This window comes from Talaromyces stipitatus, genomic scaffold (genome assembly GCF_000003125.1).
Source record: "Talaromyces stipitatus ATCC 10500 scf_1105507295511 genomic scaffold, whole genome shotgun sequence".
Lineage (NCBI taxonomy): Eukaryota > Fungi > Ascomycota > Eurotiomycetes > Eurotiales > Trichocomaceae > Talaromyces > Talaromyces stipitatus.
This window is the reverse complement of record NW_002990119.1, coordinates 2,399,752-2,416,486: the sequence shown is the minus strand read 5'-3', so window position 1 is coordinate 2,416,486 and position 16,735 is coordinate 2,399,752. Positions and strand designations below refer to the sequence as shown.

The 16,735-nt window shown below is 47.3% G+C and overlaps 4 protein-coding genes across 4 annotated transcripts; 3 read left to right on the top strand and 1 right to left on the bottom strand.

Moving 5' to 3' along the window:
• Positions 1–988: 988 nt before the first annotated feature.
• Positions 989–9,213, top strand: TSTA_106020 (polyketide synthase, putative; the record flags this gene model as incomplete). The annotated part of the gene is made up of 11 exons (XM_002486586.1): positions 989–1,641; positions 1,702–1,972; positions 2,031–2,056; positions 2,111–2,206; positions 2,264–2,393; positions 2,451–2,514; positions 2,576–3,017; positions 3,094–3,203; positions 3,255–8,245; positions 8,356–8,469; positions 8,519–9,213. The coding sequence occupies 11 exons, from the start codon at positions 989–991 to the stop codon at positions 9,167–9,169; spliced, it is 7,548 nt and encodes a 2,515-aa protein (XP_002486631.1). The 3' UTR covers positions 9,170–9,213.
• A 2,580-nt stretch (positions 9,214–11,793) lies between these two features.
• On the top strand, positions 11,794–12,379 carry TSTA_106010 (60S ribosomal protein L22; the record flags this gene model as incomplete). The annotated part of the gene is made up of 4 exons (XM_002486585.1): positions 11,794–11,808; positions 11,882–11,917; positions 11,988–12,184; positions 12,253–12,379. The coding sequence occupies 4 exons, from the start codon at positions 11,794–11,796 to the stop codon at positions 12,377–12,379; spliced, it is 375 nt and encodes a 124-aa protein (XP_002486630.1).
• A 57-nt stretch (positions 12,380–12,436) lies between these two features.
• Positions 12,437–14,349, bottom strand: TSTA_106000 (RNA exonuclease Rex3, putative; the record flags this gene model as incomplete). Its single annotated transcript, XM_002486584.1, has 2 exons — positions 12,615–14,349; positions 12,437–12,504 (listed from the first exon to the last, which is right to left on the bottom strand). Exons 1-2 carry the CDS (start codon positions 14,332–14,334, stop codon positions 12,437–12,439), a joined length of 1,788 nt encoding a protein of 595 aa, XP_002486629.1. The 5' UTR covers positions 14,335–14,349.
• Positions 14,350–15,062: 713 nt separating this feature from the next.
• Positions 15,063–16,523, top strand: TSTA_105990 (lipase/serine esterase, putative; the record flags this gene model as incomplete). The annotated part of the gene is made up of 2 exons (XM_002486583.1): positions 15,063–15,181; positions 15,257–16,523. The coding sequence occupies exons 1-2, from the start codon at positions 15,117–15,119 to the stop codon at positions 16,521–16,523; spliced, it is 1,332 nt and encodes a 443-aa protein (XP_002486628.1). The 5' UTR covers positions 15,063–15,116.
• Between the last annotated feature and the right edge of the window lie 212 nt (positions 16,524–16,735).

The window sequence follows — 16,735 nt, the reverse complement described above, 5'->3', positions numbered from 1 at the left end:
TGAGTCCATGGACCCATATAGTGCATAACTCAACTGAATAATGTGCAAGACTTCGTGTGACAAGTGTGGTGACTCTAAGACACGTCGATTATCCAATACAGCATCTAAACAGCACCTTATATAACACTATATAAGTGCATTTCACGAATTTAGCACAGTTATACAAATACCTAGGTATGTGAATGTGAATTTTGGAAAAGACAGAATTGCTGTCATGAGATCTTTCTCTACAGCAAGGCCTGATTGTCTAACATAAAGTTTTGATTTTGGTAGCACTTGCGTAAACATCAAGGCTACAATGTAACAATACAGCCCGCAAAGCAGATAAACATGTCCAATAAATCGAGAGAAGGTACAAGCATGATGGTGAAACTTCAGGAGCATGTTTCAATTGCCATCAAGGCTCCCTAGGCACTTATGGCTGGCATTCCAACATGGTACTTGAAGCTCAGTATTACCTAACTTGGGTAGATATCTCGGTTTACCTAGGTGTGTAACTATCACTAGAGCAGCCCAAATGATAAAAGGATAGCTAACAGATCTGGAACGTATAGGTCCAATAGTGTAACCCTGACGCTCACTAATACGATATTTGAGGGCAATAGTCGCTAGTTGTACGGAGGTGGTACTGAAAGTCCCTGCTGAGAAATACTACGACGAAAGGAGTAGCGGCCGCATGGGGACGCCAGAGTCTAGCCATAGTATCCAACAAGTCAGTGACTATAGTTAAACCCACAGACCCATGAAAACAAAATATAGGTGTATGAAAGAGGTTTCTCTAGCGAGTTCGCGTGGGACAAGCTCTTGAGGGAAAGTCTACAGTCTGCGGATGGCAGATATCCAGTTAGGAAAGTGTATATCATGGTCGACTGTAACAAATTTCTCGTTCTCATCTGCGGCCATCTCTATAACTCGGTAGGATAGAGGCTCTTCTTCTGTCCAAGATTATTACTAAATTACTAGATTATATCATAACACACAATACAAAATGGATGGCCACTCTCCAATTGCTATAATAGGTCTTTCTTACCGTGCTCCCGGCGTCGGGCGAAAAGGCTTATGGGAATATTTGGCAGAAGCAAAATCCGCTTGGTCTAAGGTACCGGTAGAAAGATTTGATTATGCGGCATTTCATTTTCCGGATAAGGACAAGGCTGGGTGTATCGCAGCCCAAGGAGGACATTTCTTACCTGATGATATCTACGCGTTTGACGCCCCTTTCTTCAATCTTAGGGCTGAAGAAGCTCGGGTTGTTGATCCCCATCAAAGGATTCTGTTAGAATGTGCCTTAGAAGCGGCTGAAAGTGCTGGAATTGGTTTGCATGACCTTGCAGGATCCAATACGGGGGTATTCTCAGCAATTGGTTCTCTCGAACATGGGCACATGATGGGAGAAGATATGCCTGCTTCATCAACATGGACATGCGTCGGTGCTGCCCCTTGCATGTTGGCAAATAGACTGTCGTACTTTTTCAATCTTTCAGGACCAAGCATCGCTCTGGATGCTGCGTGCGCGAGTAGCACTTATGCGATTCACATGGCTTGTCAGAGCCTCCATGCAGGGGAATGTGAAGCAGCGTTCGCAGGTGGCTCTGCCTTGCTCCTGGGACCGGGCCAGTGGAGTTTCCTAGATACTATGGGGTACAATAGTCACTCACACACTCTTAGTTTTTGCTTTTGAGGCTCACTGTACTTCAATAGGGCCTTATCACTGGAAGGGAGATCTTTTTCCTACGATGCAAGGGCCTCGGGTTTCGGGCGAGGCGAAGGCAGTGCGTGTTTATTGTTGAAACGTCTCGAAGATGCAATCAGATGCGGTGATCCCATCCATGCTGTCATCCGCAACTCGGCTTGCAGTCATGGAGGGCGATCTGATGGAATCACGATGCCAAGCAGATCCGCTCAGGAAAAGCTACTTTTGCGCGTTCACCAGGAGATTGACTTGGATCCTGCTGAAACGCCCGTTGTCGAGGTATATTCCACCGTTTATAACCCCTATTCCTAAATGTTATTTGCTAAAGGCCAATCAGGGACATGGCACTGGGACAAAAGTTGGGTAAGTTTGCCAAATAGCACATCGAACTCGAAAATCTAATGAACAACTCGCAAGTGATCCAATCGAGGCTGGTTCATTCGTAACCGTACTGGCAAAAGAGAGAACATCGTCCAATCCGCTGTACATCGGCTCACTGAAATCCAACTTTGGGTAAGCCCCTGACAGCTCCTTTGTAATTTGCCAACGCCATCTAACTTACATCGGCAGCCACCTGGAAGGTGCAAGTGGAGTCCTGGGTGTGGTGAAAGCAGTTATGATGCTCAAACATGGGTGTATCTTGCCAAATGCCAACTTCGAGAAATTCAACGAAGAGATTGAAGGGAGGGAAAAACTAAGGGTACGTTCTCATCTATCATCCTAAGGTTGATGAAGAAACCATACTGACGTGACGCAGGTTCCTCCAACCAAAATGTCTTGGCCAGTTAATGAGCCAAGGAGAGTTTGTGTAACGAATTTCGGTGAGGGAGAACTATTGATATATGTGTTGGTAAGAGAATGGATGGCTTATAATTTGAACAGGATTCGGCGGTAGTAACTCTGCCATTATTCTTGACGAAGCGCCGGCAGTTTCTCCTAAAGTCACTAAGAACAGTAAATTTCAACAAGTTACTGATCTCAACGATGATGCCAGACTTACAAATGGAGCCCAACCTGAAGCTCAGAATGGTGATGACACGGACAACAATGCGGTGAAGCGCCTATATGTGCTCTCTGCAAAGTCTGAGAGTAGCCTCTCCGCATATTTGGGTTCATTCATGGCATACCTTGATAGCGCGGAAGGATCACGATCCCTTATGAAAGACCTCAGCTACACACTAGGGCAGCGACGCACACACCACTCTTGCCGAGTTGCAGTCACAGCAGATTCCTTGACGAGCCTAAGAGCCCATCTTGCCAACGCCAAACAGAAGAGGGCAAGAAACCCCATCATTGCGTTTGTGTTCACTGGTCAAGGAGCTCAGTAAGTATCCCCTCTATTTCCCGCGTTTTCTTAGTCAAAGACCACGTACCACATATCGAAGTTGGCTCACCAGTAGAAGATGCGCCCAGATGGCTACTGGATTAGACCGATACGGTGCTTTTCGCCGCGCCATTGAACAGGTTGAAGTTCATCTCCACGAATTGGGCGCCCGCTGGTCATTGAAAGGTACCTAGCTCTACACTAGCATGCATGTCATATGAGACTAACGTCCGGCAGAGGAACTCCGCAAGACGGAATCTGAATCCCGGATTAATGAGGCTGAAATTAGTCAACCTGCGTGTACCGCCGTCCAACTCGCTTTAGTGCTTCTGCTAAAGTCTTGGGGAGTCGAAGCAACTGCAGTCACAGGACACTCGAGCGGAGAGATAGCTGCAGCTTTTGCCGCAGGTTTGATTTCATTTGAAGCTGCGGTTGCTATAGCTTACTTTCGTGGTTTGTTGGCCGTTCAGCTCAGCAGCGAACAGGGTCGGAAGGGAGCCATGTTGGCTCTTGGGATAAGTGCGGATGAGTCATTAACACTTCTGGAAGACAACAAGGAGGGATATGCGACAATTGCGGCTATTAACAGTCCGCAAAGCGTAACTCTTTCTGGAGATCAGTCAGCCATTGACAGTATCCATCAAATGGCAAATACGCGTGGCATCTTTGCTCGCAGACTCCGAGTTGAGGTAGCTTATCATTCACGACACATGGAGCATATAGCGGCATCTTACCGGAAATCCATTGACTGTTTTTGTGATGTCCGTGTCAATCTAGAGAGTAGTGATGCTCCTCGACCAGTTTTCATATCTTCCGTCACTGGTCGTCAGATGGATGTAGACACTCTCAATTCTTCATACTGGGTCAAAAACCTTCTTGAACCTGTCAGATTCTCAGATGCAGTTGAGAGTATCTTCTCTGTGCTATTCAAAAGGTCTCCAAGTATAGAACAGCATCGTGGCAAACAACTCAATGTCGTCCTAGAGATAGGTCCGCATTCCGCTCTTCAAGGTCCGATAAAACAAACCGTTGACGCTCTCCATCCGCAGCAGAGCGACCAACATCAAGAGCAATTCGCATACGTTGCTTGCCTGGAGCGAGGAAGAGACAGTGAAGAAGCGATACTTGACCTTTCTAAAAACCTATTCTGTCTGGGTGCTACACTCCAGTTAGCAGCTGTCAACCAGACAGATCATCGCAATGCACGTGTCCTCAAGGATCTTCCGCCATATGCTTGGGACAAGTCTACACGGTATTTTATGCGGTCGCGCATTACACAGGCAAAACTGCATCCCAACCAACCATACCACCCGCTTCTTGGATGGAAGAGTCCATACACAGAGGGCAGCGAGGTTTCTTTCAGGCAGGTGTTCACTCTCGACGAAATACCATGGATCAGAGATCACAATGTAGGTGGACATGTTATATTCCCGATGACCGGCTACCTATCTTTAGCTATGGAGGCTTTTAGGAGAACGGCTTCTAGTTGCCCTCCAAGTATACTTGTTCGGGAATTCCACGCCAAACGGAGCCTTGAAATTGAGGAAGATGAGCGCGTTGATATAGTCACAAAACTCAGACCAGCAGCCACCGGGACAGAAAATATTTCCTCAAGCATCTGGGTGTTTGAGATCTTAACTTGGTCCGCAGAGTATGGGTGGACGACACATTGTCATGGCCATGTAGAAGCGGGACCGGACGAGATGACAATTGATAGCCCAACATTCAAGTCATCAGCACCTCTAGTTAACAGCGAGACGCTCAAGAAACGCAATCCAGAGCTTGAATATCTCCGAGATGGGAGAGAAGGGACGCACTACGGTGCTGTGTTTAAACGCATGGTCGGATTATGGGAAGGTCCTGGCTGGACAGTAATGGAAAACGAGCTGCGTGACCTGGATTCGTCACAAGATTCAACCTATGGATCTCCCGTATCAGTTGATACTCCAACGCTGGACAGTTGTCTTCAGGGCTTAGGTCCGCTTCTAGAACAATATGGTCCAAAGCCAGCACTTATGCCTAACTACGTCAGTCGGCTTCAGATTTCGAACAGAATCCCGCTGATAGAGAAGCTCAGGATGACAGTTGTAACCCGCCTCGTCGACTACGAAGTGAAAGCCGGTATTATACGAATAAGCGTAGCAGTGTTTCTAAAAGGCTCCGACTCGCTTGTGCCAGTTGCAGAATGGGAATCAGTAACCTTGCGCACTATCACGCCGGGAGTCAGTGGCGACTCGGTTTCGAACCTGCCAGTTAGCTACTATTGGGACCTGATTCCAAGTCTGGACCATCTCAAAGACGATGGGAAACTTCGAAAAATCCTTGAGATTGGACCAGCAGATGAACGCGAAACTTCTCGCGTACGCATGTTGAATCTGGCTGCTGTTTACTATATGGACCGGGCTTTGCAAGAGACTGCTCAAGGCGACTTTTCCCAGCTTCCGTCCTACCTCTTCCGGTTTAGGGACTGGGCGAGAACAGTCGTTGCACAACAGAAAAGGTCCCTCGATGGTATTGACACGTCTGCACTTGTGGACAAATTATCCAGCTCGGGTGGTCAAGGTGAAATGATGTGTGCCCTAGGCGAACAGCTCCCTCAAATACTTCGGGGCGAGATTCAGGCGCTGGAAATAATGCTCAGGGATAATCGCTTATCAAAGTACTACGACGATGATTTGATAAATGTGCGTCTCAGTTGGACATTGGCGAGATGGGTCCGCAATTTGTCCGATGTCAAGTATGACTTGCGTGTATTGGAAATCGGCGCTGGAACTGGCAGTGCTACTTTCCCAGTCTTTCAGGAGTTGTCGCGCGGCGAAGAAAAGTTGCCAGACTCTTTCACGTATACTTACACTGACATCTCAGCTGGCTTCTTCGAGAAGGCCCGCGAGAAGTTGGCCAAGTGGTCAAGGTACATCACATACAAGAAGCTGGATATCAGCCAAGACCCTGAACAGCAGGGCTTTGGTCTCGAGCAGTATGACCTAATTATAGCCTCGAACGTGCTACATGCCACTCCGAATATGGCCGCTACTATTGACCATGTACGAAGTCTCTTGAAACCGAGTGGGAAGCTCGTCATGATAGAGGCATGCAGGCATGCACCTCTGGTTCTGCCTTTTGCCTTGCTCCCCGGCTGGTGGCTCGCCGAGGATAAACACCGTTCCATTGCAGAAGGACCTCTTCTTTCTGAGAATAATTGGAATAGTATTCTCTGTGATCGAGGTTTCTCTGGATTAGACAATTTAGTCGCTGCGTTTCCCGATGACCCTGAAAATATACTCAATCTGATATCGACTACAAGAGTAGGCATGTCAGAAAGCAGAGGGACAGCATCGACTACTATCTGTGGACCTCTCCTTGACAATGAGGAGGAAGATTTTGCTCAGATGGTCTCAGACGTGCTCAGTGAACATTTAGGCTGTGTAACGTCCATCAAGCCTTTCGCCGAAATCACGGTAGAGGATGATCCTTTTTGCATAATTCTTGACTCTCCTGGCCAGAGTATTTTCAAAGACTTCTCATCAGACACTTTCGAACTTTGTAAAAATGTTCTGTTGAAGATAAAAGGATTGCTGTGGGTTATTCCTGAGAATCACACCCCCGACAACGACGTGATCAAGGGTCTTTTGCGTAGTGTTCGCCTTGAAACCGGGCCGAGGAACCTGTTAATTCTTGATAATCTGCCTCGCAACCTGGAAGGTGTCTCTGCAATCACGCAACTCGCCCAAAGGCTTCAAGATCCAGAGATGGCGAACTGTACAGATAAGGATTTTACGTGGCATGAAGGAATGATGTATCTGCCTCGCTATCGGCCACTGCCAGCGGCCAAGGAAGTATTCGCTTCAGAAGCAGGGGTCACAACTCGTAAGGAGCAAAGTCTGTGGCAAGATGGGGTCTCATATGAGATGACAGTTGACTCTGCGGGGAGTCCGGATTCCATTTACTTCAAGAGAACTGACATTTTCAATCAATCCTTGGGTAATGATGACATCCTAATCCGCATTGTGGCTTCAGGAGTCAACTTCCGCGATGTACTCCTCGTCCTTGGTTCGATCCCTTGGACCCGTCCTGGATTCGAAGGGGCTGGTGTCGTGCTCAAGACAGGCCGTGATGTTGAAAACCTACAGCCTGGAGATCGTGTGTTTTTTGGGGCACTGCACGGAGGCAGCATTGCCAGTCATATACAGTTACCTTCGTGGATGGCCTGTAAGATTCCTGATGGTTTCAACACTGTGGACGCTGCTGGTATTTCAGTTGCCTATTCCACCGCAATAATGACAATTATGCGCATTGGTCGGCTCCGAAAAGGAGAGAGCATCCTAATCCACGCTGCCTCTGGCGCCGTCGGCCAAGCGTGTATCGTGCTTGCGCAGCATTTACAAGCCGAAATCTTTGCAACGGCTGGTTCTCCAGCCAAGAGAGGTTTCCTGCACGAGAGATTCAACATTCCAAAAGATCACATTTTCTCTAGTCGCACCTCCGCTTTTAGAGATGGAATTCTTTCCGTCACAGACGGCAAAGGAGTTGACGTGATAATCAACTCCCTCAGCGGCAATCTTCTACAGGAGACTTGGGCAGTTATCGCAGATATTGGCCGATTTGTAGAGATTGGAAAGAGGGATCTGCTCCAGAACAGCTACTTGTCCATGCGGCCCTTTGATCGGAACGTGACCTTTAGTGGTGTTGACCTTCGTACGTTCTTCTTGAACAAGCCAGACGAGCACCGGGCCTGTCTATCAGACCTTGTGGGCCTTGTGAACCGTGGAGTCGTCGTACCTATTCATCCAGTGACAGCATTGCCCGCATCTCAGATTGCAACTGGCATGCGCATACTCCAGTCCGGTCAAAACATAGGCAAGATTGTCCTCACGATGGATTCCGATGAACGAGTGCTCGCAGAGAGTCCTCTACCACTTCAAGTTCCAGCAGGTAGACTGCTGCGTCCCGATGCGACGTACATCATCACTGGTGGTACCGGCGGAATTGGCCTTTCCCTTGTGCCTTGGATGGTCGAGCATGGAGCCCGTAATCTGGTTTTGCTCGGTCGAAGTGGCTCTTCTCGGCCTGAGGTCCAGAAGATATTGGAGCAATATGAAAATACCGGCATCCATGTAAGAGCCGTGTCTTGTGATGTCGGCCTTAGGGAAGACCTCGCTCAGGCATTACAATCCATCCAAGATCTTCCTCCAGCTAGCGGCGTTGTACACGGCGCTCTCATTCTCAGAGTAGGTTATTTTTGAGTTTTTTAAGAGTTTGACTGACACTCCTATTGGACAAATTGTTGGAAAACACGACATATGAAAATTGGCAAGAAATCACGAGACCTCGTAACCAGGGCGCATGGAACCTCCATGAGCTATTACCCGACAACCTCGATTTCTTCGTTGCCCTCTCTTCATTCATTTCAGGCAGTGGCAACATCGGGCAATCAATATATTCCGGAACTGCGGTGAGTTAGCTCGAAAATACCCCTTAGGCAACGCTCTAACTTGCATCAGTCATTCTACGATAGCTTCGCAGAGTATCGCAATTCTTTAGGACAGCCAACAGTCTCGGTTGCATTGCCCGTGGTCATGGGTGTCGGGTATGTAGCTGATCACGGAATAGATGAGAAATTGAAGGCATCGCTAGGCGCCATTCTGACAGAAGTACACCTCCGCACCGTCATCAAGGGCGCTATTATCGGACCGTCGTCTTCCATGAATCGCGACGGCAAAGCCATCTCCTTCAGCTTCGCACGAGGGGATGACAGTAGCGCACTACCATGGCAGTGCTTCCACCCTAGAGCTCTGGTGGATTATATTAGGGCTGAATCCCGTGCCGAAGGCGTCACCGACCCTGGCCAGGGCAGCGATTTGCGCTCAAAACGATTACAAGTCGAAGCTGGAAGTGATCCGCTGGAGTATCTCCTAGATGCCTTGATGGATAGAGTATCCTCCATAACCATGATCGAGAGAGACGAGATAGAACCGGACAGTCCGCTGTCCAGGTATAGTTTGGATTCCCTGGTGTCTGTAGAATTGCGTACTTGGATTCGCAGGAAAACTGGCGTGGAGTTGACTCTTCCTAGGATTGTGAATTCTGAGAACCTTAGGGCACTAGCAAGGTATATACTTTCCCAAAGAGAAGTATCGCTCAAGAAGAAGTGATCTCCAGTTGTTTGGAAGTCGTGATAGCAGAGATTCCAGCAGGGCTGCTCTGGGAACTATAGCGTAACTATCGGCAGTCTATATTAGAGTAGTAATGTTGCTTTAGTAAATCATATTTTAGTCTACTTACATTCAGAACCACCAAGTGCACAATCATTGTCCTGACTTGAAAGAGTAGGCGTGGGCCGCGTGGGCTTGCGGATAAGAAGTATGACAACCAATGGGACATGGTCGGGTCAATAGCACATACTTCAATCTACTCTTTCTCACGGATCTATCATGCATCAAGGCTCTCATACGATTCGGCCAAACTCGGCTGGGGTCTCTGCAGAAAAGCCATGTACATTGGCTGATTACCCCGCCAACTATTTACCCAACTTGCCGGTTGCAGTGTCATCATAACGAAAACCTGGTCATTGAGAATAATCAGGAACCCATTGATCAAGCAAAAGTCATTTCATATTTTGACCGATGGACTCACAAAAGGGGACAGAAGCAGCAGAAAAAGAGCATGCTGCCCGTATTGTCTGGGCGGCGCACATTCTTTCTTACCTCCCGAGATGAAGCCACGGCGACTGTTGGTTTAGCTGCATCCTGATAACACGAAGCACAGGATTACGCAGTAAGGCTATTCCAAAGAGCCCATGAGCCTGATAATATTGATGTCATTCGAATATTATGACTGATCTCCAAAAAGGGAGGAGAAGGATAATTACATGCAGGTAAAGGGGATATCCCCAGGGAATCGGAATAGCTAATATTCCGGTGTTGATACTCAACACCTGGAGATTCCCGTACACACAGCGACATCATCAGCCCGATGTCGATTCAGATGATTTTGACTGAAGCATGGCAGCGCCATAGATATAGACAGTGTTGGAGCACTCACAAGTGATTTTGAATCGAAGTCAATCAATTACACGAGTCGTCGAATTGATAGTTGGATCAATGATCTCCGAACCATTTGAACCTCAAGTGGAACTCAGCATAAACTGAAGGAACAGCGGTTGCCCGGACTGGTGCTGGCAACCAAAACTTGGGAACACATGGAAGAACTCATATTACAACCCGACAATAATATTGAAGTCGATAAGGTCAGATATTCAATGGTTCACCAGGCTTACATGTGCGTGAAACACGCACCCGTCCGGGAGCTGCTTCAAAACGCTTCTGGGACCACAGTAAGCTCGGCTTGTGGACTAGGTTGGACTTCCTAGCTAGACTAGTGTCGATGCAAAATACCATGTCGACATATCTAAAGCTTGGTCACAACTACGATCAAACTCCACGTCCAACTTCGAAATCGAAGCGCTCAGTCCCTTCAACGAGCAATTCAAGCAGGCACGTGCAGACTCATACTCTCAGTATACTGAAAAGCAGCTCATCTCACTGCGAGGATAGTGAAGTACCTCCGACCTTAGATTACTCCGGATATAGCAAAGGGAGAACATGGTGCGTGCGCCGTGATTGGGATAGAATCAGTGATGACTGGTCTAAGGAATGTAAGCGTCATGTGGGTAACCGCGAGATCGGTGGTTGGGCTGTCGTAAATAGAAGACAAAATGTTGCCACGCAGTCTCGCGTCGATTCAGTCTGAACGTCCTTCTGGTATTACGGTTGTAAATCTGCAAGACAACAAAGGATTCCAAGGGCCTGACCCCAAAAAAGGAGTGCACGAATCTTCCTTAGTCGAGGAGCATCTCAACGACCTCAGTATTCTGTGTAAATTGCCAGGAAATGGGCCACCTCACCGCCATCGCGAGATAGATGTAACCCTAAGTCGCTATGATCTTGACAGACAACATTAAGCGACAGACGATACACGACTGGAGAGTTCGTTCATCGCTCGAAAAATAGTCGACAGCGAGACAGGTTATTGTTCCGTCTACGATATAGAAAATACTGCAGAACGATAATATCTCTTATCTACAGAATCAACACGATAGAACAGCACATATAGTTCAGTCAACATACATTTCGAAGACAATCACATCCTCACCGCCTTCGTCACGAAAAATCATCACCATTATAGAATCGAGAACCGAAGGATGCTTCTTCTCTATCCCGTCGAACAAGCCGACCGCATAATGAAAAAGTTGGGTGTTCGCGTCACTTGGTGATAGTGTAAGACCAAGGACACAGTGCACCGAAGCATGTGCAAGCACAGAGACTTCAGTGCTCGGTCCAAAAATGAGAATAATCAATGTTGTGTTCCTTAGAACACTTTCAGAGATTAAACTGAAAAGAACAGATACTACACTTGATCTAAGCCAAAAGGCAAAGAGAGCTGAAGAAAAGAAGAAGAAGAAAGCAAGGAAAGACTTTGGGGGGGAATCGCTGTTTATATAGGCCAAATGTTGGTCCGTGCGCGGCTAAAAGGTGGCAAACATGGCAAACATGCAAACACTGCAAACATAGAGACTCTCCGCCAATCAGATAAGACAATCAAAAGCCCTAGCCCTATCTCCCTCCCGATTAGGACACCACTAAATCCACATTGAATTATCGCCAGGAAATTTTATCATCCACCAGCAAGTACAAACTCCTCAACAGGCGCAGGATATTCACCTCTTTGCGTCCCTTCCACTTCAATTACTTCTCGTCGACAGACAAAATCAGTCACAATGGCTCCCACCGCTGTACGTTAAACCACAAACCGCTTTGCTGTCCTTGAGAACAGTAGGCTAATCATGGAATTCGGACAATTATTAGGCTCGCACCAAGAAGCCTCAAAAGGTTACCAAGAAGGTAATACTTCCCCCTCCCCCTTCCTGTATTTGTTAAAATAGATTTTGAGGCAATAAACTAATGGGAATAGTTCATCATCAACGCCAGCCAGCCCGCTAGCGACAAGATCTTCGACGTCTCCGCTTTCGAAAAGTTCCTCCACGACCGCATCAAGGTTGAGGGACGTGTCGGTAACCTCGGAGACAATGTTCAAATCTCCCAGTCTGGCGATGGAAAGATTGAGGTTGTTACTCACATTCCTTTCTCTGGTCGGTATCTGAAGTACTTGTACGTCCTCCACCCGATTTAATGTTCCCCATGCATGGAGCAACAAAAAGACTAATTATGCGGAACAGGACCAAGAAGTTCCTCAAGAAGCAGCAACTCCGTGACTGGCTTCGCGTCGTTTCTACCTCCAAGGGTGTCTACGAGCTTCGCTTCTACAACGTTGTCAATGACGAGGCTGATGAGGATGAGGAGTAAATGCTCGTCGATTGATTCTTTACTGAAGTGATTGATGTTGCCGGAGTCAAATACCCATTACTTGAACTGGTTCTGGATTGATCCACTGGACGATGGAGGGAAAAAAGTTGATACCCGTGATGTAACTAGTCGGTATCATGCTACTCATGATTAGATCTGAGTGGTTGAAAAATTATAGAAATGGAATTATTTCCATAAATTGCTTCCAATATCATGCATATATATTAAGATGAACGCTTTAAAACGCTCGCCTTCTCAACAACCTTAACCCTTACCAAATCCCCCGTCGCCAATGCATCTTCTCTTGAATCGTGTCCCTTGTTTGCACCACCCATTTGTATATCCCGCTCAAGATGGAGTTTACTCAAATATTTCAGACTATATCGTACCGGTAACCCTCTCGGATGAGGGTAGAGTAAGACCGTGTCGATGATGGTAGGATGAATGATACGTACGACATTCAAGTCGTTGTCGATTGCGTGGCCGATTAGTGGTGTAGAGGGGTCGATTAGTTCAAAGAGTAATGAGCGTGCAGCAGCGGGAGAGTCGACGACTTGCATGGGAGCCGTCTCTTCGACGTCTTTGGGCTTTGTTTGTGGAGGCTTCGAGTATGGGACGGCATTCACAAAATGTTCCGGGAAAACACCAGAATACCTCGAATTCAAGTCGAGGATTTCTCCAATTGGCTTCACCAATACGTCTAGCAGAGTATCGCCCTTTGGCCAACTCAGTGCCGTTAATCGGATAAGTTCCATCCCCAGTGTCGTATATCCCATTTCACAGTCAAATGTAACCGGCTTTCTCGACACATCATCATCCCTCGCCGGAGTCTTCTCAAACTGCATCACAGCAGCCAGTCGTTTCGGATCTGATACCTTAAAAACATGATGCTCTGCTTTCGTGCATCCCGCAGACGTCCCAACCGTCTCATTACAACACGGAAAATACGCCTCAGCCTGACCACCCGTGATATGATCCGTCGGCTTTCTAGGCGGTCGAAACACTTTTCCAGGATGATATGTACACTTCCCACCAGTGGCAAGAGTTCCATCCGCACGACGACCAGGAAAGACCTGAAACCGACCCGCGCATCGATCACATTTCTCCCATCCGTCTGCTGCTTCGATGCCGCGTTTGGCTTCTGCAATTTCGGCTTCGGTGGGAATTTTAGTGATGTAGCCATATTGCTCTTTGCCTATGATTTCGGTGCGGAGCATGCGCGCAATCTCGATTTCTTCTTCTTCTGTCAGATTTGTTGTGTATCGTTGTTCTGGTTGAGGTGGTTTCGGTGCTTGGATTTTATAGTATCGTGCATTGAGGTGAGCTACGACTTCCTTTTCCCATTCTTCCAGACTCATTCGCGATAATTTCACGATTCGGAGTTTGATGACATTGCTGTACACAGCCGAATTCTCCGTCGCGGTTTTCTGTTCCTCGTCCAAAGCCATTACAACCAACTCGTCCGGCGTCAAGACCAGCGACGCCTTCTCCAGGTCTTTGAGTTTAGCCATTTTCTCATTCAGCACTTTCATTGCGCCGTGAAGCTTGAGTAGAATCGAAGATCGCACCGGATGAGTCGCAGGCGCTTTTTTGAGTAGTCTCGGATTGAGAGATTCTTTCGGTGCTTTTCGTTTCAAACTTGGACTAGTTGTCGCTGGCCTGGCTGGGGGAGGTGATACCTTTCTCCGGGCAGAAACAAGATCCTTGATCTCTTTGGGCGCAGCATCGCGACTTTGCTCGGATTGAACCGCACGTTTTCTCACAGGTTCCTCATTCCCACGGACTAGTTTCCGCTTCTTCTCCAGCGGCTCGACATCTGTCTTAGTATCCAAGCACGGAACTTGCTGCGTTTCTCGAACTTTTGTCTCTTGATGAAGAAATATGCAATTCAATATCCCACAACCTGCTCCTCCCGGGCAAGTAATCCCTTTGAATAACCCAAGCGGCGCAAACATGACGCGTAAATTTTGCTGCCTACCGTAGCTTCAGGTAGTACAATTATCGGCAGCAATTCACAAAGTAGAATAAGACGGTGAGTCGATAAGGCCGACTGCCTGCGGTACGACAGTGCAACAACTACCCAATAGACCCAGTCTTGGCGCCTCCGAGTGGGAGAAGATTCAAGAATCAGGCTTATCTTGATTTCACCAAAGATAAGGCTTGCGAAATGCTTGGTAGAGTTAGTTGTACAGAAGTTTTTTGTTTTGGTGGAGAAGCCAAAACAAGAGTTGGGCACACCGATAAAGATTTACCGGGTTGATAAGGTGTCCACGTTAATGTGAGGTATCTCGTATACTATAAATCGGTGTGTAAACCGCTAGACAACTCGATGGTGTTTTTAACTTGTATTGGATCATCAGAATCTTTCGAGGAGACTCTTGAGAATCCGACTCGATTTGACGTGATAGGATTGCTGTCCAGTCATTCTTGTGTCCTCAGACCAGTCACCCAGCTCAGTCTGGACTTTACTCTCATTCTGGTCGACATCGAGACGATATATACGACGAGGTGAATCAAGTTCATCAGTGAGCTGAGTCCAAAGAACAGGCTCAGAAGCAGATTATCTAGTCGAACAAACAAGACAAACACCCAGACAAGGCTACGGGACACCTGATTGGCCGATTGAATCCATCTCTTTGTCGTCTCAGGCTGCCATAAAATGAGTCTCCCACTCCCCTTTGCTGTCTCAAGTATCCTTTCCTACCGATCCTCTCACGATTACTATCGCATCCTCGAAATGGGCGACGATACCTTCGACAACTCCGACAGCAAAGCCGATCATCTATGTGTTCTCGTGCATGGGTAAGCTTTACGATCCATCCCGACCCAAATAAAAGCGCTGACGTAATGGGACAACAAGCTAATTGGGACTTGAAGGCTTTGGGGGAATCCTTCACATTTAGATTATGTGGCTTCTGCGATTCGAGAACGACACGGTAAAGATCGGGTTTATATTCTTGCTGCTCAGCGCAATTCCGGGACTTATACGTACGATGGCATCGAATTGGGGGGGGAGCGTGTTGCGCACGAAATCGAGGATACATTGGAGCAGTTATCCGCAAAGGGTCATGCAATTAAGAAACTGAGCATTGTGGGATATTCGCTAGGAGGGTTAGTTGCCCGGTATGCGATTGGGTTGCTAGAGGCTAGCGGGACGTTGGATAAAATCGAGCCTGTGAATTTCACCACCTTTGTGTCTCCTCATGTTGGCGTTCGATCGCCCATAAAAGGATGGCCGAGTCATATGTGGAATGTTTTGGGAGCGCGCACGATATCAATGTCCGGAAGACAGTTGTTCATGATTGACAACTTTCGCGGGACAGGGAAGCCCCTGCTCAGCGTGCTGGCAGATCCCAACAGCATCTTTATACGCGGATTAGCCAAGTTCAAGCATCGAAGCGTCTATGCGAATATCGTCAACGATCGATCGACTGTTTTCTATACTACCGCCATATCGAAAATCGATCCATTCCCCGATCCCGAAAATGCAAACATTAATTATGTGGATGGATATGAGCAGGTCATAATTGATCCAGATCGATATTTCCTCCCAAAAATACAAGAAGTCCGAGGCGATGAATTTAGCAAAACGTTCAAAAGGTTTTATACCACATTGGCCTCTTATTTATTCTTGTCGATATTCCTACCCATCGCCTCGGTACTGTTCTTAATCAATTCCGTCATTCAGAACATACTCAGCCAGCAACGCATCAAACTCTACGAGCAGGGCAAGACCGATCTCCTACCAGGTCGCTACCGCGTCCCACTAATGATCCAAGACGTCCGAGGCGCCGTAGAAGACGTCTTTGAAAATCTAAATGCAGCGCAAGGAAACGAATACCTCTCCGAACGCGAACGAGACGACGAAGAACATGCCCTTGAAACAAGACAACAATCCCTCGTCGAACCCAAAACAGGAACCACGCAAGAGGAAGAGACCTCCCAATTCCCACTCTTAGCCCTAACACCGGCCCAATTTGAAATAATCGATTCCTTGAACGCGCTGGGAATTAAGAAATATCCCGTGTATATACACAAGGCTCGCCATAGTCATGCAGCAATTATAGTGCGGATGCCGAAAGCTTCGTTTTCCGAGGGGAAGGCTGTTGTTAGACATTGGTTGGATCATGGGTTTCATGTGTAGTTTTTTTTTTGTCCAGGTGGGTATATATGTGTATATAGGGTGTAGATGGCGTATAGATGGATAACTAGATTGGAGTTTGTCAATATGTTTCTTATAAGCACAGGCTTTCTCTTTGTAGATTACTTGTATTCATGTATTCATGTATCTTCCGATTGCATAGATTATCGATCTCGGAAAGATGTAATTTATAGTCTAGACACGCACAGCAGAGA